General features: G+C 41.5%; 4 protein-coding genes across 7 annotated transcripts; 3 read left to right on the top strand and 1 right to left on the bottom strand.

The window, feature by feature from the left end:
* The first annotated feature begins 22 nt into the window (after window positions 1-22).
* Window positions 23-4,186, top strand: gatc (glutamyl-tRNA amidotransferase subunit C). 3 transcript variants are annotated; one of them, XM_021606156.2, is made up of 6 exons: window positions 23-419; window positions 523-573; window positions 696-865; window positions 1,117-1,220; window positions 1,338-1,405; window positions 4,121-4,186. In XM_021606156.2, exons 1-5 carry the CDS (start codon window positions 222-224, stop codon window positions 1,397-1,399), a joined length of 585 nt encoding a protein of 194 aa, XP_021461831.1. In that variant the 5' UTR covers window positions 23-221; the 3' UTR covers window positions 1,400-1,405; window positions 4,121-4,186. The 3 variants fall into 3 exon arrangements, with proteins under 3 accessions (XP_021461831.1, XP_021461830.1, XP_021461829.1); XM_021606155.2 differs by lacking the exon at window positions 4,121-4,186 and adding an exon at window positions 1,543-1,875; XM_021606154.2 differs by lacking the exon at window positions 4,121-4,186 and having other exon boundaries at window positions 24-419; window positions 1,338-1,875.
* Window positions 1,870-11,619, bottom strand: LOC110525744 (serine/arginine-rich splicing factor 9). Of its 2 annotated transcripts, XM_021606153.2 has the most exons (6): window positions 11,357-11,542; window positions 10,483-10,622; window positions 7,235-7,411; window positions 2,959-3,164; window positions 2,643-2,815; window positions 1,870-2,561 (listed from the first exon to the last, which is right to left on the bottom strand). In XM_021606153.2, exons 3-6 carry the CDS (start codon window positions 7,390-7,392, stop codon window positions 2,322-2,324), a joined length of 777 nt encoding a protein of 258 aa, XP_021461828.1. In that variant the 5' UTR covers window positions 7,393-7,411; window positions 10,483-10,622; window positions 11,357-11,542; the 3' UTR covers window positions 1,870-2,321. The 2 variants fall into 2 exon arrangements, with proteins under 2 accessions (XP_021461828.1, XP_021461827.1); XM_021606152.2 differs by lacking the exon at window positions 10,483-10,622 and having other exon boundaries at window positions 11,357-11,619.
* Window positions 11,620-14,770: 3,151 nt separating this feature from the next.
* LOC118936268 (polyubiquitin-like) lies at window positions 14,771-16,101 on the top strand. The gene is made up of 2 exons (XM_036979883.1): window positions 14,771-14,944; window positions 15,406-16,101. The coding sequence occupies exon 2, from the start codon at window positions 15,415-15,417 to the stop codon at window positions 15,883-15,885; it is 471 nt and encodes a 156-aa protein (XP_036835778.1). The 5' UTR covers window positions 14,771-14,944; window positions 15,406-15,414; the 3' UTR covers window positions 15,886-16,101.
* A 4,384-nt stretch (window positions 16,102-20,485) lies between these two features.
* Window positions 20,486-21,546, top strand: ublp (ubiquitin-like protein). Its single transcript, NM_001124609.1, has 2 exons — window positions 20,486-20,576; window positions 21,043-21,546. Exon 2 carries the CDS (start codon window positions 21,052-21,054, stop codon window positions 21,520-21,522), a length of 471 nt encoding a protein of 156 aa, NP_001118081.1. The 5' UTR covers window positions 20,486-20,576; window positions 21,043-21,051; the 3' UTR covers window positions 21,523-21,546.
* The last annotated feature ends 2,055 nt before the right edge of the window (window positions 21,547-23,601 follow it).

Raw genomic sequence — 23,601 nt, 5'->3', positions numbered from 1 at the left:
GTTTTGAGAAAAAGCCGGTAGTACGTAATTGATAGACTTTGCTAGCTAGCCAGCTAGCTGTTGACTGATATTATTTTTGAGTTCCAGGAATCAACGGAGACGCTCATAAAATCTACCTAACCATTGTTTAGTTTACTAAATTGACTAGCTAGCGACGCACAATTTCATTGTGATAGGCATTACATAGGCATTTGTAAGCTAGCTACATTAGCCAGCATAACATGTATGTCGTAGTGAATTATACACGAAGGTTACAGACCCTAGCATTTAATCTAGGGTCTTCGTGCTACCACCAAGGCGTCACAAGAGTTTCCATAACGTCACAGGACCGAAAATCCAGGCAAAACTTTAGCTGCTTTCGTTGGACTCATCTGATAACTTTAGTACATCAATATAGTACCCGAATTAGCAACTCTAAGGTAGGCTAACTAGCTAGCTAATGTACAGTACAGCATATCGTACACATGTGGACTGTGGTTGCAGTTTCTTGTTGTATTGCCCATGTTAATTTTTCAATCCTAGGTGCCCAGGGTAGCAACATGGGAGCCTGTATTGGAGAGCCAGCTACCCCCAGTTAGTATACTGTACTTTGTTAATGAAGTGATTTTTTATTAGCTTGTAAATTAAGCCAGATCAAATGGCTAACTGTTAGTGACATTGATAAGTTCTAACATCTAATAAGCATTTTCTTACAGCCTTGCCAAGTTCCTGTAGACCTTGTTGACAAATTGGAGCGACTAGCCCTGGTGGATTTCCGCAACCAGGAGGGGCTGGCCTGTCTGGAGAAAGCCATCCGATTTGCAGATCAACTCCATGTTGTTGACACAGATGGGGTTGACCCGATGGATTCAGTTCTGGAGGAAAGGTTAGACTCGGGCCAGGCAGATCCTGAAGCAGCCCCTAGCACTTGTGTTTGAAGGAATTGGGTAGTGGTAAGCCATTGGAAGTGTTTAATGGAAGGTTTGGTGGAGCAATCACATTTTGCTTACTGCCCTATCCAATTGCTTCAGATCTACAAAGACTGGGTCATTTTTGGAGAGGGAACCAATAAAGTTACCTACCTAACCTTAAGGTGACTTGTTTAGCCTCACAGATTGAAAACCCTCTGTTCTGTAGGGCACTGTATCTGAGGGAGGATGCCGTGGCAGAGGGGGACTGTGCAGAGGAACTGCTCCAGCTCTCCAAAAACACAGTGGAGGAGTACTTTGTGGCACCGCCAGGTGAGTATCTTGGCTACTGTTATCAGCTCATGAATTAGTTACTATCATTGTTCATTCTGAAGGCGGCAGTACCCCATTTTGTATATCATGAAACTTAAATGGCTCTTTTCTCTGCAGGTAACATTCCACTCCCGAAGAGAGAGGAGAGATCTGCCATGTTTAAGCACTCCGAGTTCTGATTCAAAGTATGTGCTCCGACTTTGCTGACAGCTAAATTTGACTGTGGTTTTCCCACCCATGTATCTTAAGATGAATGCACTAAGGAGCTCTGGATAAGAGCGTTTGCTAAATTAATGACTGGATACTGTATTTCATTTGACAGACCTCTGCAAAGAAATGCATGGCTAAATGATAAAGATTGACCAACCATCAAGAGGGTCAGGGCTTGGCATGTATTAAGGCACCTTCAAACCAGACAAACTGAAGCTAAATCAAAGAAAGATCCTCCAGTGTTGTTGATCTGTGTGTGTACTCCATGTATGCACTGTATTCTCTGAACAATATGTAGTGTCATTATGTTGAAAAAGCAGAACCATAACTCCCAATGGTACATACTTTGTGGGTGCTCTGCAAATGATTATCAAGGACTAAAGAGGCAGCCAATGAATGTACAATTCATGCATTCAGGAACTAAAACAAATAAACATACTAAGAGTCCTCACTTTATTTGAAAAAAATACCACTTTTTTTACAAAGATTATTTTGAGAACGGGGCAGGAGAAAGAAATAATTTCATTCTCACGTAAACTAAAAAAGAGGAACAAAATTGAGAACACTTGCGAGGCAACCATCTACAGGGCAGGCTAGACAGGCTGTTACAGAAACATGATAAAAATACAAAATAAACTACATTAAAGAGCTGTATTATGTTGTATTCCTCTAGTATGCAGTCTCCTTCACAAATATCCCTAACCAGCCATATCCTAGGTCTGAGAATGAATCAATGAGAATGTGAGGCAAATGCAGATCTACCCATCCGCTCTGTCTACACCATTTAAAAAGTCCTCTGGAGACAGTCCCCATAGTGGAATGCACATGACATACTTAAAAAGCAACACAAAGTAAAGTAATCGCCAGTCTTGGCGCCCTCTTGTAGGTAGACTATCGGTAGTGACGAGGGGGTGGGCTGCGGCTTGATGGGCTACGGTGTGCTGCAGAGGGGCGACGTGGAGGGGGGCTATGGCGAGACAATCTACGAGCAGGGGGCGACTGATAACGAGGGGGTGGAGAGCCGCGACCTTGATAAGCGGGTGAGTACCGTCCCCTGGATCTGGAACGGGACCGCGAGCGTCCTCTGCTGCCCCCCATCTCTCCATGGACTCGGATAGATGAAGTCTCCCCCTGAAAGATGTCCATGTCAGAGAATGTCCCGAAAACACATTCTTAAACACTGTATAGCTGAGGATCTGAGTGTTTAGTTACCTGGTGTGATCTGAACTCTGTCCTGTCCAGGCGCCGCATGGCATACTCCATGTCCTCTCTGCGCAGGAACTCCACCACCCCTTCACCATCCCGCTGAACATCTGTGAAACAAACATCTCCAGCCTCCCTCATGTGATCTTTCAAGTCTTGCCAGCTCCCAGTCGGAGGTAGGCCTGTGGGAACAGAGACCAAAACATTGAGAACTTTGGCCTCTCTAGGCAACGCTCAACAATACCAGGGTACATCTAACCTGCTGTAAATGGAAGGAAGAGGAGCTTTGAATTAAAAAAAACAAAAGCAGACTGTATCCACTTACCAGTCACAATAACTCTGAACTCTGATCTCCGAGTAGGAGGCCCAAACCTCCCTTTAGGACCACCGGGACCTCCGTCCCCACTCCCTCGACCACTACCACCCATAGAACCGTTGAATTTAGAGGAGGCAGAGCGAGGGTGCTCAACGCGAAGCTTGCAGTCTCCAAATCCATAACCATTCCTCCCATAGACTGCATCCTCGGCATCCCTGATACATAAAGACATGTCAATTTGATTAACACATTGCATATGTGAGTCAGTCTATTTATCTATCTATCTTAGCATCCCATTAGTGGAACGAGCTTCCCCCTAACGTCAGGACAGCAGAGTCCCTGCTCATCTTCCGAAAATGTCTGACACCCTACCTCTTCAAAAAGTATCTTACATAAACTAGATAGACTTTTCCACTTCACAATAACAGCACTTACAGTTGAACAGGGCAGCTAAGTCCCTGCTAGAGCAGCCCCGGTCAACTGTAAGTGCTGTTATTGTGAAGTGGAAACAATAGGTCGATCTATGAGTGGAAGGGGAGAGAGGGGTAGAAGTGTTTGTGGGGGAGGGATGGGGCGAGTATGCATCTGTTGACTGACAAAACACAGATTTTGCTTATTACGCACAATTCATCAACTGGGAATTAATTAAGATATACAGTACCAGTCAAAAGTTGACACCTACTCATTCCAGAGTTTTAATTTATTTGTACTATTTTCTACATTGTATAATAGTGAAGACATCAAAACTATGAAATAACACATGGAATCATGTAGTAACCAAAATAGTGTTAAACAAATCAAAATATTTGTATATGAGATTCTTCAAAGTAGCCACCCTTTGCCTTGATGAATCATGCCTTCATGGTCGAATTGCTGCAAAGAAACCACTACTAAAAGAACGCCAATAAGAAGAGACTTGCTTGGGCCAAGAAACACAAGCAATGGACATTAGACCGTTGAAAATGTGTCATTTGGTTGGATAAGTCCAAATTTGAGATTTTTGGCTCCAACCACTGTCTTTGACATGCAGAGTATGCAAAAGGTGACGCTGTCAGTGATTTATTTAGAATCCAATGCACACTTAACCAGCATGGCTACCACAGCATTCTGCAGCGATACGCAATCCCATCTGGTTTGCACTTAGTGGGACTATCATTTGTTTTTCCAACAGGACAATGACCCAAAACACACCTCCAGGCTGTGTAAGGGCTATTTGACCAAGGAGAGCAATGAGTGCTGCATCAGATGACCCGACCTCAACCCAATTGAGATGGTTTGGACCGCAGAGGGAAGGAAAAGCAGCCACCAAGAGCTCAACATATGTGGTAAAAAAAAAAGCATTCCGGGTGAAGCTGTTTGAGAGAATGCCAAGAGTGTGCAAAACTGTCAAGGCAAAGGGTGGCTACTTTGAAGAAACTCATTTTGATTTGTTTAACACTTTTTTGGTTACTACTGGTTACTACTTCCATGTGTTATTTCATAGTTTTAAACGTCTTCGCTATTCTACAATGTAGAAAACAGTACAAATAAAGAACCCTTGAATTAGTTTTACTGCTATTTTATGTACATATACACATTGATCAAAAATATAAAACGCAACATGTAAAGTGTTGGTCCCATGTGTCATGAGCTGAAATAAGATCCCAGAAATGTTCTATATGTGCAAAAAAACTAATTTCTCTCAAATTATGTGCACATCCCTGTTAAAGAGCATTTCTCCTTTGCCAAGATAATCTATCCACCTGACAGGTGTGGCATATCAAGAAGCTGATTCAGCATGATCATTACACGGGTGGACCTTGTGCTGGGGAAGGTAAAAGGTTTCTAAAATATGCAATGCCATAGATATGTCAAGTTTTGAGGGAGTGTGCAATTGGCATTCTGACTGCAGGAATGTCCACCAGAGCTGTTACCAGAGAATTTAATTTAATTCTCTGCCACGCCAGCCACGCCAGCTCAGGACCTCCACATCCGGCTTCTTCACCAGCAGGATCGTCTGAGACCAGACACCCAGACATCTAATGAAACGGAGGAGTATTTATTTCTGTAATAAAGCCCGTTTATGGGAGGGGAAACTAATTGGCTGGGCCTCGCACCCATGGCTGCGCCCCTGCCCAGTCATGTGAAATCCATAGATTTGGGCTGAATACATTTATTTTAATTAACCTTTAACATACATGGCTCATTAATCTATATGTTCTAAATAATTATATATGATAATGATATATAACAATTTATTGAGTTACCAAGCAATACGACTCAGTTATAATGGTGGGAGATTAAAATACGGGTACCTCGATGGACCATAAAAAGGTAATCACACTACAAATTATCACCCTCATGCACTTAAGGAAATCACAAATATTATGGATATGTTGGAACTAGTCAATATATGGAGGCTTAAATATCCTGACCTAGTGAGATATACATGAGAGGCTCAATCAAGTTGGTCGTCTTGACTATGTCATTTTCTCTGGCACCAAAAGTTTTAAAAGTGTTGATGGGGAGAGAATGCAGTCAGACCGTAATTGGTGTACAGATTAATCATACAGAATATCCACGAGAGTGAGGATATTGGAAATGTAATCAAAGCCTACTGGATGACAACTTGTTTCGAACCAAGAATTTATAACAGTCTTTATTCTACATAACATAGGTACTAGAGGTCGACCGATTATGATTTTTCAACGCCGATACCGATTATTGGAGAAAAAAAAAAAAAGATTAAATCAGCCGATTTAAAATAAATGTATTTGTAATAATGACAATTACAACAATACTGAATGAACACTTACTTTAACTTCATATAATACATCAATAAAATCAATTTAGCCTCAAATAAATAATGAAACATGTTCAATTTGGTTTAAATAATGCAAAAACAAAGTGTTGGAGAAGAAAGAAATAGTGCAATGTGTGCCATGTAAGAAAGCTAACGTTTAAGTTCCTTGCTCAGAACATGAAAGCTGGTGGTTCCTTTTAACATGCATCTTCAATATTCCCAGGTAAGAAGTTTTAGGTTGTAGTTATTATAGGAATTATGGGACTCTCTCTATACCATTTGTATTTCATTAACCTTTGACTATTGAATGTTCTTATAGACACTTTAGTATTGCCAGTGTAACAGTACAGCTTCCGTCCCTCTCCTCGCTCCACCCTGGGCTCGAACCAGCAACACATCGACAACAGCCACCCTTGAAGCAGCGTTACCCATGCAGAGCAAGGGGAACAACCACACCAAGTCTCAGAGCGAGTGACGTTTGAAACGCTATTAGCGCGCACCCCGCTAACTAGCTAGCCATTTCACATCGGTTACACCAGCCTAATCTCGGGAGTTGATAGGCTTGAAGTCAAACTGCGCAATGCTTGAAGCATTGCAAAGAGCTGCTGGCAAAACGCACTAAAGTGCTGTTTGAATAAATGCTTACGAGCCTGCTGGTGCCTACCACTGCTCAGTCAGACTGCCCTATCAAATGTACCGTGTCTGTAAAATGTATATAGTACATATAAACTGGAACTAGAAGCCTAGGTATCGCTGTCCTTTAGTTTAGGTAGGGTTAGGGGGAAAAAAACAGTAAATTATGCAAACAATTACTTTGATAGAACCCACAATATTTCTGCAATATTTAAGCTAAAAACATATTGAATAAAATAGCATTCCTATAGCATAACCTCTGCTTCTAATGACCATTTCACAATGGAGCAAGTCACAGGTACTTCCTGTTTGAGCTTCTGCTTGTAAACAGGAAGCAGGAGTAAGGAGCCATGATCTGATTTAACGAATGGCGGACAAGGGAGGGCCTTGTATCTTGTTTATGGGTAGAGTAACCACGGTCTAGGACTTTATTGCCCCTAGTTGTGAAGGAGACGTGCTGATGAAAGTTGGGAATCGTGTGTCTTAATGAAGCAGAATTAAAATTGCCGGCGACAAGAAAGGCAGCCGCTGGATGCAAGTTTTCCTGATTGTTTATAGCCTCATACAGTTCAATAAGTGGCAGCATGTTATATTTCATGATAACATCTAAAATATTTTGTGAAAATAAAGTAAACGCCAAAAGAAGTCGGGCGGAGTTCGCAAAACGGTGGCAATCCAGCACACTGCCATCTTTTCATTACTACTTGACTATGATATGTGGTTGTCTCATCTAGCCATCTTAAGGTGAATGCACTAATTCAAGTCGCTCTAGATAAGAGCATCTGCTAAATGACTAAAATGTCAATGTAAATCTGGTCTTATTGGTCAACGAGTAAGAATGCCATTCATGGACATGGACGTTTATCTTACCGTGGATCTTCAAAGCGCACAAAGGCAAAGGGAATAGTGCCTCTGTTGTTCTTCAACTCAATGTCTCTGATTTTGCCATATTTGAAGAATATATCCTCAATGTCCCTCTCTTGCACATCAGCTGGAAGGTTACCCACGTAGATCCTGCCATCTGCCATGATGTTAACAGAACTGATCCTGATGGAAAAAGAGAGAGCCTTATCAATACTGAACACTCCCTGAACTCAAATGTATGTTTTGACCCCTAATTTCTGCCATTCATACATGTCCAAAAATAGATTACCATTACAAACAACCCCCTACAAGTACATGTTATCAAGACTGCAACATATACACAACTCAGATACAGAGCTAGCTATTAATCAAACACCAACCCACACCCAATGGTTCAACCACCAGGGCCCGGTTTCCCAAAAGCATCTTATGACGAAGTTCATCGTTAGAACCTTCGTAGGAGCATCATTAAATATCAAAGCTTCCACAAAACCATCGGTATTAACTTTGCACTTAAACGCCCGTAATCTAACGCCTGCCTCAGACCACTCGTAGAAACGCTAACTACAGTGGGGCAAAAAAGTATTTAGTCAGCCACCAATTGTGCAAGTTCTCCCACTAATTTTCATCATAGGTACACTTCAACCATGACAGACAAAATTAGAAAAACAATTCAGAAAAACACATTGTGGGATTTTTTATGAATTTATTTGCAAATTATGGTGGAAAAAAAGTATTTGGTCACCTACAAATAAGCAAGATTTCTGGCTCTCACAGACCTGTAACTTCTTCTTTAAGAGGCTCCTCTGTCCTCCACTTGTTACCTGTATTAATGGCACCTGTTTGAACTTATCAGTATAAAAGACACCTGTCCACAACCTCAAATAGTCACACTCCAAACTCCGCTATGGCCAAGACCAAAGAGCTGTCAAATGACACCAGAAACAAAATTGTAGACCTGCACCAGGCTGGGAAGACTGAATCTGCAATAGGTAAGCAGCTTGGTTTGAAGAAATCAACTGTGGGAGCAATTATTAGGAAATGGAAGACATACAAGACCACTGATAATCTCCCTCGATCTGGGGCTCCACGCAAGATCTCACCCCGTGGGGTCAAATTGATCACAAGAACGGCGAGCAAAAATCCCAGAACCACACGGGAGGACCTAGTGAATGACCTGCAGAGAGCTGGGACCAAAGTAACAAAGCCTACCATCAGTAACACACTACGCCGCCAGGGACTCAAATCCTGCAGTGTCCCCCTGCTTAAGCCAGTACATGTCCAGGCCCGTCTGAAGTTTGCTGGATGATCCAGAAGAAGATTGGGAGAATGTCATATGGTCAGATGAAACCAAAATATAACTTTTTGGTAAAAACTCAACTCGTTGTGTTTGGAGGACAAAGAATGCTAAGTTGCATCCAAATAACACCATACCTACTGTGAAGCATGGGGGTGGAAACATGCTTTGGGGCTGTATTTCTGCAAAGGGACCAGGACGACTGATCCGTGTAAAGGAAAGAATGAATGGGGCCATGTATCGTGAGATTTTGAGTGAAAACCTCCTTCCATCAGCAAGGGCATTGAAGATGAAATGTGGCTGGATCTTTCAGCATGACAATGATCCCAAACACACCACCCGGGCAACGAAGGAGTGTCTTCGTAAGAAGCATTTCAAGGTCCTGGAGTGGCCTAGCCAGTCTCCAGATCTCAACCCCATAGATACCTTTGGAGGGAGTTGAAAGTCTGTGTTGCCCAGAAACAGCCCCAAAACATCACGGCTCTAGAGGAGATCTGCATGGAGGAATGGGCCAAAATACCAGCAACAGTGTGTGAAAACGTTTGACCTCAGGTCATTGCCAACAAAGGGTATATAACAAAGTATTCAGATAAACTTTTGTTATTGACCAAATACTTATTTTCCACCATCATTTGCAAATAAATTCATAAAAAAATCCTACTATGTGATATTCTGAATTTTTTTCTCTCATTTTGTCCATCATAGTTGAAGTGTACCTATGATGAAAATTACAGGCCTCCTCTTTTTAAGTGGGAGAACTTGCACAATTGGTGGCTGACTAAAAACGTTTTTTTGCCCCACTGTACATGTTAAGTGTGTTAGGTGCTTCCGCGTAAACATAAAATCACATGGTTTACCCGTCTCTCTGTGACCGCTGATAACTTCAGAACAGAAGTTTACTACAATTACGAAGTTGCCAATGTCGTTGCAATTGATACAAACAAGCGAAGTATAAAAACATCGGTTCATTTGAAGCATGACTGCTTTAAAATAAACAGTAGGCTATAGGTTTTTTTCAATCATATTGAAACGCACTTCATGTTAAATCAATTGAGTTTTATTTTGTTACATGTAGGCTGTTGTCTAATTTGTCACAATATCTTTAATTATGTGTAGCCTAACGTATGCAATGTGCCACCAAATCGGTGATTTGTCATTTTTATTGAGTAAGCGTTAGAATAAGCCGCCTTAATATTTGCAGCCGTATGTGGTAATGTCTCTAGAAGCGGATCCGTCGTCAGTATTGAGAAATAACTATTATGTTTAGGAATTATTTTAATGGAGAAAGCTGATCTGAGAGCAGCGCTCACCTTCTTTCGATCCTATGCTCTAACGACGCACTAGGCGACCATTCTCTCATTTTTTTACCACGCTAACTAGGTAAATCAGCGTGGTGCTTGGGAAACGGTTGTTACATTTTCGGCTGCTGTAGGAATGACGCAACGTTACGCCTAAATTCCATCGCTATCAGAAAACCGGGCCCTGTTGAGACGAAATCCTAGCCGGACAATAGTGTCTGATTGCGGCCCGCAATTCGAGGAGTTCCTGTATGTGGGCATTCATTCATCTGCAGGAACGCCCCCCACTAGCATCCCATCGGTTCCGGCTTTAACAGGCTTCCCACTCCCTCGAGCACGCAATATTCAAACTTGTGCGACACTTGATATTCTGGTTGTCTATTTGTGACCTAGCTAGCTAGCGGTGTCGCCCCGGCCCCCCGTGGAAGTGCGGGAAAGCATTGCCCAACAGGCGGAGGTGAAGGACACTGCCTACCAGTGTCCTCTACCAATAATAGACTAAAGAAGCCTAACGGGGTCTGTTTTTAAAGGATAATGGGCCTGTCAGCCAAATACTCCAGCTAAACGTGGATACATTTTCAATTGCAGTACGGTTCTAAAAACAAATATCTGCTTTCATATCACATCAAAAATGTAACAAAAGCTAAAGATACACTTACTGTTTTAACCAGTTTTAACACAGTTGCAGAAGACAGTATTTTTCAGTCACAACACGTTTGTGGCGTCTGTCTTCCATTTACACACCGGTGTTCCGAGACACAGAACTAGCACCAGTACGCCCGTCTTCCATAAATAAGCGCTGTAACATGGAAATATGGCTGTGTGGGATACCCTAACCATATAAAAACCTATAGTAATTAAACATTTGTTATGATTTCTCTATAATATGAAAGATAAGTTCCTTATGTTCCCAAACCGTACAGTAAGAGATGTTTGGTAACGTTTACAGAAAGCGGGGAGCTCTTAACGAAACTCCCCAGCCAGAAGATACGATCACCAATATATAGGCGCTAAAGGTAGTGTATGTGAATGGGCTACCGCCACCTAGTGTATTGGAGCGCCCCCGTATGATGCCCATTTTTAAAAATGGACCAATAGAAGTATAAAGAGGGGTTCCTGCATATCCAGGAACGCCCTGAATTGCGGGACGAAATTACACCCTTCTCGGCTCAGGTAGCTTGCTACGCTAAAACTAGCCTAGCTATTCATGTGATGTTTCATTAAAAAAATGGTAACATGGCTGGGGGCGGGATACAGTGGTTAGCTAACTAGTTTCAATATTTCAAACATAACACGTTTCATATCGCCTCGTGGTAGTTACCTGCCTGGATTCCCAATCTGTACTCACATGTAAAACCCAGATTAGCCCATTCATTCATTACCTAGCCAGCAAGTTGTCGACAACAAATGGCTAGTAGCTAATGTAACGTTAGCTTCAGTTGCAAGTTAGCATCTAGCTAGCTAACAAGTTAGCCTAGCTGACTCGTGTGCCATGTTTTGGGTTTGCAGAAGAGTACACGATAATTCACCTACCTTGCTGTGTTGCTGACCAGACCTGCAACCCCCGTGGTTGCTGTGATTATTTTATAAAGCTCGTATAATGTTATTTCTCGCTTATCTCCAGAGATCGGTACCCTCAAACCTTTGTCGGAGGATCTCTGCGCTTCTTTTAGCTAGTTAGGCTAGCCAGTTCCATCCACTGACTTCCGGTTCCGTCAAAAACCACCTACCATATCCAGCAGGTGGTGCCCCAGCACACAAATTGCACTGTTTATTGTCTGCATGTTTTCTTCTTCGTGTGGTTTTCCGGCAGACGAGACGCATGGTTGATTTTTGGTGCCTTTCACAGTTCGGAAAATGCATTGCACATTTGTTCACAAAAAAGGGAAGTGGATGAAAAAAGAAAATGACCATAGCAATAAACGCTAAGAACCCAACCTTACCAATGCACAAACTGTACGGGTCACTCTATACTGGCCTACTACTCACAGGGACCCTCTCAGGGACCCTCACCCTTTCCCCACCATCCGTTACTTTCCTCACTACCTCAGCAAGCATGACACTTTCTGCACTGCTCTCACCCTGGAAACTTCAACCTGTCTCACTCGCACAGGACATTTCTGATCCCCAGCAATATGGCCGCCCTAAAAATGTAAACACTGCGCTTTGAACACCAAAACCACACTCTCCTTTGAACTATGCTCTCCTGCACAATTCACACCTCAGAATCTCCCTCATTCATACTGCTGCAACATGACCATAAACTTGGCACCTGAAACACAATAGTGGGTTCGTGAAACAAAAGCTCTCACAGGATAACTGATATACCCTAGCATGAATTTATCTGGCAAAAACTACATCAAAACTCAGAAGAACAGACAGGGTCTCCTCAGTCTGGCGCTCCCCACCGGGTCTGCGTCTCACCAAACGGCGTGCATCACATACACCAGGGATCCTCAACTTCAGTCAATCCACCTCAACACTACCCCTGTTATCACTCCTTTCAACTGCGCTCTGCTCCAGAGAGAAAAGCAGGCCACAGCTTTCGTTCCGAGTCGGGAAACGTGAGTCCACTTCTGGATGCTTTGACCAAATTGACAGAACCCAACTCCTTCTTTACCCAGCCTGATTCCACAAACTTTTTTGATGCCAAAAGGCATGGATCCACTTTGTCCATGAATCATACTCCTAAAGGGCAGAGTCATCTCAGGCAATTTTCTGATCATTGGTGTGAGGCTTGGTAGCCTTCACCTCACCTGTTGGCACAGGCTTTTCCTGTTAGGTTCAATTTGAGAGAGTTCACTCTCTGTCGACTGTTCAGGGTTTTCAGGAGCGGAACATGGCATTATCTCTCCTGTACTTGACTCAAAGGAGAAAGTACTCTGCTTGTATTTCGCAGATGTCAGTTTGGGTTTGAACCTTGCACCCTTTTTTTTGTGCCTCACATCACCTAGTCATTTGCCATCTTGCCTTCTTTCAGTCGGCAGTCTCAAAGGTTACATCCGTTTCCAAAACACTGCCTCCATTATCTACCGGCTGCATGTCATGTTTTGTATTTCAAATAGTACCAAACTAAAACTTGAGATATTTTGGTTTGTTTGTTTTTAGTTTTTGTTTCTTGAGGCCTGTCATGCAAATAGAGTCCGCCTGAAAATTGTTGTCCCCCCCAGGCCCCATGAAATGTCTCTGAGACCCCCTGAGGCTCCCTAGTTGAGAATCACTGTTGTAGTGTAAGTATGCAATACATTTTCTTTGGTATACCTTCCCAATCTGACATCTTAGTTAAATTGGATCGTCTTACGCCATGACTGTAATTGCTGCTAGGTCATATGGCTAAAAATATGAACACCCAAGCATTCTCTGCTCTCATTGTTTATGACATAAATTAGAATGACCAATAATTCTGCCTCAAGGCACATCTGTAATGTAAAATGACTTTGTATTTTACTAACAGGACATCAGCGGTGAAAGGTGTCCTCACATACTTAGTGAGAGAATAGGCTAAGCTTCATGGGTTGGCACAGGAAACAACAACAAACTCTAAACACCTATACTTCTCAGAAGTCTACACCTGATTGAACTGCTTTTAACACCACTTCCCTCAGCTGACATGGTAGACATCAGTTTTGACTCATTAGAATTACATCAGTCAAATGCACAGAGGTCATTGACCCCTGGAAATATCCATAGAGGCAGAAATGAAAGAGGAGAACATAAGTTACTGGAGAATATAGAAGTAACTGTACATTCACTGGTTACTGTTTGTACTAGAGAACATTTGGCGAATAACTTTGGGTACAGTCTGACTAAGATGTGTAATCGGAAAGACATGATTCAACTACTGACAATATAAACATGTGTTGACATCATTTTGAGGAGGATGAGGCAGGGTATAATCTTTTATTTGTATTGCTGTTAAAATTCCCTCTGCACTCACAAAGGTATATGTCTGACTTATCACAAAATACCTGCAGTTCCTCATCATTGTCTGTATCATCTGGGCCTGGGTTTTCCCAATGAGGTTGGGTTTCATTGATAATGACATTAGGTTTCTCTTTCCTTTCTGGTGTTTGACATATCTGTGTTGAAAAATAGGGAATGCTCTAGAATGATAGGGAATGATCTAGAACCTGGTTCAATGGTAGGGAATGATCTAGAACAGGGTTCGGCAAAAGGCGGACTGCGGGCCAAACCGGGCCACTATAATTGTTTTGGGCTCCCCAAAGTTTTAGGTCAAAATAAGACTACAATCATCAGGAATTATGCAGAAATCTGTTGACCAAGTACTCCCACGAATAGAAAACTAGATGTGATCGTGTTTTAATGTAATCAAAGTATGAAATTATTTTTATTTATGAATACAATCTAATTTTTGGCTTAGTTGTGGTCAATTTGTAGTGTACAAATTATTATAATTATGATCTGACATCTGGATCATCCCCTCCGACAAAAATCGTCCGGAGGCTGAATCTATATAGTTGCCTACCCCGATTTAGAAAAATGAATTATATGGAATGGTCTAGAGCAGGGGTGTCAAACTCATTTTACCCCGAAGACCGGCTGACATCAAAAAAATATATTTCCTTGCCTCAAAATTATGAATTGTCGATGCTCCCCGGCTCTCTAGTGATTATTAGAGAGCTGGACAGACAGTCAAGAAACTGTAGTTTCATTTTTAGTCGCCGGCGAGCAGAATTAGAATCCCTCGCGGTCCGAATGTTTGACACCCCTGAGCTAGAGTGATCTTTGTGAATTTCAGTGTGATATGCATCAATTAAATCAATATTGGGCATACTTTGAATGGGGGCAAGTTGCCATTGGGCAATATCAAATAAACAATGTATTGCACTCAACTTTCTGCAAACAGCAGCAGACTACACCATTATTTTATAACAGAAACCGAAAGCTGCGCGGCAGAGAGGGAAAAACTAATCTCAATTTGAGGGGCGGGGCAGATCAGATGTTATATACATAGACTGCTCAGATGTACACTGACAGAACTATCACTATCTTTCATCGGATAAGTTTCAATTGTCAGCATACGGATTTACTAACAGTATTTCTTAAAACAAACTTGCAAGACTTCACAACAACAGCTTCTCAACAATATCTACTGAACATGTAAGTCATTTTCCATTATTAAGCTACAACAGACCTATTTTACAGAAATGTACTGGAGAAAAAAAGCTTAACAGCATATCAAGCAAATTATCTTATAATTTGTTAGTTATTACAATGGGCTGAATAAATGGTAATGTTAAAGCCTGTAGGTAAATATAAAAGTTGTAATGCATTGTACAGTATAACTTGTCATGAGTGTGTACAACGCCCTTATGTCTTTCAATCATCTCATAATGATTGTCATTATATACCAGCCATTTGAGTCAGCTGAAATGTTGGATAGAGACAAAACATGACATATTGTTAGCCTTATTATAAGGATCATACATGCTTTTAACAAGTTATAAAGCATTACACCTGTAGGCTTTAAGTAAAGTGTTACTAAACTAATTCATTCAAAACATTCAATTGAGCTACGCTAATGTAAGGCCAAATAAATAATACATGAATTCCTCTTTCAGATATCTATCATGGAACTCACTATAACGCTTTTGAACGGGAACTCACTTCCCCTGACAGTTCCGCCACACACCACCGTGGGGTCTCTCAAGAGTTTGATTCAACAACACTTTGAAGTGGCCACAACAAAGCAGAGGCTGTTAGGCGTCAATGGGAACAACATCAGTCTCAGCGATGATTCAAAAACTTTGAGCGACTATGGCCTGCATTCAGGATCTAAAGTGATGGTGCTGATTACGGAGCCCGCTCCTATCCAGGTGTTCCTGAAAAACGAAAAGGGCCAGACACACACATATGATGTGGTGCCTGGTGAGACTGTAACCCAGTTCAAAGCCAAGGTACAAAACAAGGAGGCAGTCCCTGCCAACCAACAGAGGCTGATTCATGAGGGTAGGCAGCTCGAGGATGGCCAGAAGCTGGAGAACTACAACATCAGAAATCAAAGCACCATCTATCTGACGCTCCGTCTAAGGGGAGGCTGAAGAAACCCAGTATCGACCTGAAACCACCTGTCACATGAAGCCCTTAACTTATTATGCATTCCATGTCTATAGAGAAAAAGCAATCAATCTTGAACAAAAATGTGAATTGTTCTACATTTGTATTCAATTGTAAACTTTAAATTAAGCATGGCTGATATAGGCGTATATTAATGAGATTGTTATCAAGTAATAAACATGTATAAAACAAAAACTGTCAACCATCATTGTCATGGCTCCAACTCAAAAGAAAAGTCAAAGCAACATAAGGTACTGGTCAGTTTCTTGTCCGTTGTGCTATTGCTCTCTTATTTGACATGATAGAGACAGAGTAGTAACATTTACAGTTGAGTTGACTCAAACTGAGACAAGGCAGTCCACATGAGGAAACTACAGGCCGGCCTTGTCAGCAACATACACAATGTTTCATGGTCTGATGAAAATCCTAAACGTTGCACGTTCAGATGGTTTTAAATGAGTTTGATTCAAGGCCGAAACAGTTACTATTATTCATTTCCTACAGCACTTTTGCTTTGTTTCATCTTAAACTATACAAATATAAATGTGTATCTATGAAGAATAGGTAACATGTATTTACCATTGCTCAAACCAAAATACACCTTGGCACAAAGGAAGCATACTCAAGTGTTTAAATTCATTCAATATTTTAAATATCAGTTAGAATACAATTAAGACGTATTATTTCAGTTATAGGTTATTTTGCATGTGAGCAACACATTGAATGTGTTAGGATTTTGTTAGTTTTGCACCTTGTGTAGCATTTGACCAAAGTCCTAAACACCCCCCCCTCCCCCCCCCCCCCCCCCCCCAGTCAATTTGCCTGGTTGTACCAGCTTGCTGCACTGGCATTCACAGGCCAGCCCTTGTAACATTATGTAACTCCTGAGGCACACACACGGTGCCCTCTTCATTCAGTCATTTGGGAGAAGATCTTGGGAGGCTTCACTTCCTCACAGATGCAAGCTAAGCATTCCAAAATAATGCCACCAATTTGGTAAACAGCACTCGAAACTGAAAACACAAAAACACAGATTGGCAACAGAGCACCACGGTATATTCTAAATGTATGCATCCTTAAAAGAAAAGCCAATGAGAACTGCTCACCTGTACAGGCACATAGTTGATGTTGATGAACTGGAAGGGGGTCCACACTTTCCAGTTCATCTTCAAGGCAGGCCAATAACTACTATTCACCTTTCTCTGGAGTCTGCCCCCCTCTTACCCTAAAACAGCATTAGAATGGATTCAAATGCATGTACAGGCATGACAATAGCTGTCTGTGCCCAATAATGTTTGTCCCATCTTTTGTGCTACTACCATATTGTGCTGCTGCCATGTTGTGTTGATAGAAGACTTCCCAAGGCCGAGAGAATGCCACTGAAAAACACGTAGACAGTTTATTTGTTGTCATGGTGGTGGTCAGAGTTGAAGAAAGTTTTCTTTAAGTGAATTCAAACAATGTAACTATGATAAAAGCAACTGTTGTCAGGAAAGACAAGGGGGGGTTCTCAGAGCAGAGGCTGATTGGCTGAAAAGACAGAGAGAAAAGTGGAAAGGGCTTGGCAAAGGACACATTTACCTTGGCATAGTTTGCAAATCAAAGTAGCCCCATATTCTTACGAGTCAACCACAAACAGGGCTGGGGTGTAATTGATTACATGTAAACTAAAAATACAGATACTTTTGAAAAACTAGATGATTTCTTCTCAGATTACTTTGAAATTCAGAAAGGACATTAGCAAAAAAATACATTATGAAACCTTTATTTTCTCAATAACATTCAATTTAATATTGAAAAAAGTTGCATGTGGGGCCTCCTGAGTGGCGCAGTGGTCTAAGGCACTGCATTGCAGTGTTGCGGCGTCACTACAGCCTGGGATCGAACACAGGCTGTGTCAATGCCGGATGTGACCATGAGTACCATGGGTGGCGCACAATCGGCCCAGCGTCATCCGGGTTAGGGGAGGGTTTGGCCGAGGGGGCTTTGCTTGGCTCATCGCGCTCTATCGACTCATTGTGGTGGGCCTGGCGCCTGCAGGCTGACTTCAGTCATCAGTTGAACAGTGTTTCCTCCGACACATAGGTGCAGCTGGCTTCCTCAGTCTCGCGCTCCCCTCCTGGTCTGCGTCTTACCAAACGGCGTGCATCACAGACACCAGGGATCCTCAACTTCAGTCGATCCACCTCAACACTACCCCTGTTATCACTGCTTTCAGCTGCTCTCTGCTCCGGAAAGAAAAGCAGGCCACAGCTCTCGTCAGTCTCAAAGGTTACATCCGTTTCCAAAACACTGCCCCCATCATCTACCGGCTGCATGTCATGTTTTGTATTTGAAACAGTACCAAACTAAAACCTGAGATATTTTGGTTTGTTTGTTTTTAGTTTTTGTTTCTTTAGGCCTGTCATGCAAACAGCGTCCGCCTGAAAATTGTTGTCCCCCCCAGGCCCCTTGAAAAGTTTCTGAGACCCCCTGAGGCTCCCTAGTTGAGAATCACTGTTGTAGTGTAAGTATGCAATACATTTTCTTTGGTATACCTTCCCAATCTGCCTTCTTAGATAAATTGGAGCATCTTACGCCATGACTGTAATGGCTGCTAAGTCATATGGCTAAAAATATAAACACCCAAGCGTTCTCTGCTCTCATTGACAGAAATTAGAATGACCAAGAATTCTGCCTCAAGGCACATCTGTAATGTAAAATGATTTTGTATTTTACTAACAGGACATCAGCGGTGAAAGGTGTCCTCACATACTTAGTGAGAGAATAGGCTAAGCTTCATGGGTTGGCACAGGAAACAACAACAAACACTAAACACCTATACTTCTCAGAAGTCTACACCTGATTGAACTGCTTTTAACACCACTGACCTCAGCTGACATGGCAGACATCAGTTCTGACTCATTAGAATCACATCAGTCAAATGCACAGAGATCATTGACCCCTGTAATTATCCATAGAGGCAGAAATGAAAGAGGAGAACATAAGTTACTGGAGAATATAGAAGTTACTGTACATCCACTGGTTACTGTTTGTACTAGAGAACATACGGGTGGATAACGTTGGGTACAGTCTGACTAAGATGTGTAGTCTGAATGACATGATTCAACTACTGACAATATAAACATGTGTTGACATCATTTTGGGGAGGATGAGGCAGGGTATAGTCATTTATTTGTATTGCTGTTAAAATTCCCTCTGCACTCACAAAGGTATATATGTCTGACGTATCACAGTTCCTCATCATTGCCAGTATCATCTGGGCCTGGGTTTTCCCAATGAGGTTGGGTTTCATTGATAATGACATTAGGTTTCTCTTTCCTTTCTGGTGTTTGACATATCTGTGTTGAAAAATAGGGAATTATATAGAATGATAGGGAATTATCTAGAACCTGGTTCAATGATAGGGAATGATCTAGAAAAGGGTTCGGCAAAAGGCGGACTGCGGGCCAAACCGGGCCACTATAATTGTTTTGGGCTCCCCAAAGGTATGTGGGCACTCACAAAGGTATATGTCTGACTTATCACAAAATACCTGCAGTTCCTCATCATTGTCTGTATCATCTGGGCCTGGGTTTTCCCAATGAGGTTGGGTTTCATTGATAATGACATTAGGTTTCTCTTTCCTTTCTGGTGTTTGACATATCTGTGTTGAAAAATAGGGAATGCTCTAGAATGATAGGGAATGATCTAGAACCTGGTTCAATGGTAGGGAATGATCTAGAACAGGGTTCGGCAAAAGGCGGACTGCGGGCCAAACCGGGCCACTATAATTGTTTTGGGCTCCCCAAAGTTTTAGATCAAAATAAGACTACAATCATCAGGAATTATGCAGAAATCTGTTCACCAAGTACTCCCACGAATAGAAAACTAGATGTGATCTTGTTTCAATGTAATCAAAGTATGAAATTATTTTTATTTGTAAATACAATCTAATTTTTGGCTTAGTTGTGGTCAATTTGTAGTGTACAAATTATTATATTTATGATCTGACATCTGGATCATCCCCTCCGACAAAAATCGGCAGGCGGCTGAATCTATATAGTTGCCTACCCCGATTTAGAATAATGAATTATATGGAATGGTCTAGAGCAGGGGTGTCAAACTCATTTTACCCCGAAGACCGCATTCGGTGTTCAACGACGTCTGGAGAGCGGCACTGACATCAAACAAATATATATTTCCTTGCCTCAAAATTATGAATTGTCGATTCTCTGGGTCTCTAGTGATTATTAGAGAGCTGGACAGACAGTCAAGAAACTGCAGTTTAATTTTTAGTCACCGGCGGGCAGGATTGGAACCCCTCGCGGTCCGAATGTTTGATTAAATTAAATCAATATTGGGCATACTTTGAATGGGGGCAAGTTGCCATTGGGCAATATCAAAGAAACAATTTATTGCACTCAACTTTCTGCAAACAGCAGCAGACTACACCATTATTTTATAACAGAAACCGAAAGCTGCGCGGCAGAGAGGGAAAAACGAATCTCAATTTAAGGGGCGGGGCAGATCAGATGTTATATACATAGACTGCTCAGATGTACACTGACAGAGCTATCACCATCTTTCATCGGATAAGTTTCAATTGTCAGCATACAAATTTACTAACAGTATTTCTTAAAACAAACTTGCAAGACTTCACAACAACAACTTCTCAACAATATCTACTGAACATGTAAGTCATTTTCCATTATTAAGCTACAACAGACCTATTTTACAGAAATGTACTGGAGAAAAAAAGCTTAACAGCATATCAAGCAAATTATCTTATAATTTGTTAGTTATTACAATGGGCTGAATAAATGGTAATGTTAAAGCCTGTACGTAAATATAAAAGTTGTAATGCATTGTACAATATAACTTGTCATGAGTGTGTACAACTCCCTTATGTCTTTCAATCATCTCATAATGATTGTCATTATATACCAGCCATTTGAGTCAGCTGAAATGTTGGATAGAGACAAAACATTACATATTGTTAGCCTTATTATAAGGATCATACATGCTTTTAACAAGTTATAAAGCATTACACCTGTACTGTAGGCTTTAAGTAAAGTGTTACTAAACTAATTCATTCAAAACATTTAATTGAGCTATGCTAATGTAAGGCCAAATAAATAATACATGAAATCCTCTTTCAGATATCTATCATGGAACTCACTATAACGCTTTTGAACGGGAACTCACTTCCCCTGACAGTTCCGCCACACACCACCGTGGGGTCTCTCAAGAGTTTGATTCAACAACACTTTGAAGTGGCCACAACAAAGCAGAGGCTGTTAGGCGTCAATGGGAACAACATCAGTCTCAGCGATGATTCAAAAACTTTGAGCGACTATGGCCTGCATTCAGGATCTAAAGTGATGGTGCTGATTACGGAGCCCGTTCCTATCCAGGTGTTCCTGAAAAACGAAAAGGGCCAGACACACACATATGATGTGGTGCCTGGTGAGACTGTAACCCAGTTCAAAGCCAAGGTACAAAACAAGGAGGCAGTCCCTGCCAACCAACAGAGGCTGATTCATGAGGGTAGGCAGCTCGAGGATGGCCAGAAGCTGGAGAACTACAACATCAGAAATCAAAGCACCATCTATCTGACGCTCCGTCTAAGGGGAGGCTGAAGAAACCCAGTATCGACCTGAAACCACCTGTCACATGAAGCCCTTAACTTATTATGCATTCCATGTCTATAGAGAAAAAGCAATCAATCTTGAACAAAAATGTGAATTGTTCTACATTTGTATTCAATTGTAAACTTTAAATTAAGCATGGCTGATATAGGCGTATATTAATGAGATTGTTATCAAGTAATAAACATGTATAAAACAAAAACTGTCAACCATCATTGTCATGGCTCCAACTCAAAAGAAAAGTCAAAGCAACATAAGGTACTGGTCAGTTTCTTGTCCGTTGTGCTATTGCTCTCTTATTTGACATGATAGAGACAGAGTAGTAACATTTACAGTTGAGTTGACTCAAACTGAGACAAGGCAGTCCACATGAGGAAACTACAGGCCGGCCTTGTCAGCAACATACACAATGTTTCATGGTCTGATGAAAATCCTAAACGTTGCACGTTCAGATGGTTTTAAATGAGTTTGATTCAAGGCCGAAACAGTTACTATTATTCATTTCCTACAGCACTTTTGCTTTGTTTCATCTTAAACTATACAAATATAAATGTGTATCTATGAAGAATAGGTAACATGTATTTACCATTGCTCAAACCAAAATACACCTTGGCACAAAGGAAGCATACTCAAGTGTTTAAATTCATTCAATATTTTAAATATCAGTTAGAATACAATTAAGACGTATTATTTCAGTTATAGGTTATTTTGCATGTGAGCAACACATTGAATGTGTTAGGATTTTGTTAGTTTTGCACCTTGTGTAGCATTTGACCAAAGTCCTAAACACCCCCCCCCCCCCCCCCCCCCCCCCCAGTCAATTTGCCTGGTTGTACCAGCTTGCTGCACTGGCATTCACAGGCCAGCCCTTGTAACATTATGTAACTCCTGAGGCACACACACGGTGCCCTCTTCATTCAGTCATTTGGGAGAAGATCTTGGGAGGCTTCACTTCCTCACAGATGCAAGCTAAGCATTCCAAAATAATGCCACCAATTTGGTAAACAGCACTCGAAACTGAAAACACAAAAACACAGATTGGCAACAGAGCACCACGGTATATTCTAAATGTATGCATCCTTAAAAGAAAAGCCAATGAGAACTGCTCACCTGTACAGGCACATAGTTGATGTTGATGAACTGGAAGGGGGTCCACACTTTCCAGTTCATCTTCAAGGCAGGCCAATAACTACTATTCACCTTTCTCTGGAGTCTGCCCCCCTCTTACCCTAAAACAGCATTAGAATGGATTCAAATGCATGTACAGGCATGACAATAGCTGTCTGTGCCCAATAATGTTTGTCCCATCTTTTGTGCTACTACCATATTGTGCTGCTGCCATGTTGTGTTGATAGAAGACTTCCCAAGGCCGAGAGAATGCCACTGAAAAACACGTAGACAGTTTATTTGTTGTCATGGTGGTGGTCAGAGTTGAAGAAAGTTTTCTTTAAGTGAATCCAAACAATGTAACTATGATAAAAGCAACTGTTGTCAGGAAAGACAAGGGGGGGTTCTCAGAGCAGAGGCTGATTGGCTGAAAAGACAGAGAGAAAAGTGGAAAGGGCTTGATTCAAGGCCGAAACAGTTACTATTATTCATTTCCTACAGCACTTTTGCTTTGCTTCATCTTAAACTATACAAATATAAATGTGTATCTATGAAGAATAGGTAACATGTATTTACCATTGCTCAAACCAAAATACACCTTGGCACAAAGGAAGCATACTCAAGTGTTTAAATTCATTCAATATTTTAAAAATCAGTAAGAATGCAATTAATTAATTATTTTGCATGTGAGCAACACATTGAATGTGTTAGGATTTCATTAGTTTAGCTCCTTGTTTAGCATTTGACCGAAGTCCTAAACACCCCCCCCCCCCCCCCCCCTCCAGTTAATTTGCCCTGTTGTACCAGTTTGCTGCACTGGCATTCACAGGCTGAAAAGACAGAGAAAAGTGGAAAGGGCTTGGCAAAGGACACATTTACCTTGGCATAGTTTGCAAATCAAAGTAGCCCCATATTCTTACGAGTCAACCACAAACAGGGCTGGGGTGTAATTGATTACATGTA

The sequence above is a fragment of the Oncorhynchus mykiss genome, chromosome 6 (assembly GCF_013265735.2).
Source record: "Oncorhynchus mykiss isolate Arlee chromosome 6, USDA_OmykA_1.1, whole genome shotgun sequence".
Taxonomy (NCBI): Eukaryota; Metazoa; Chordata; class Actinopteri; order Salmoniformes; family Salmonidae; genus Oncorhynchus; species Oncorhynchus mykiss.
Note: the sequence above shows the minus strand (reverse complement) of the source record. Positions and strands in the feature narration are given on the sequence as shown.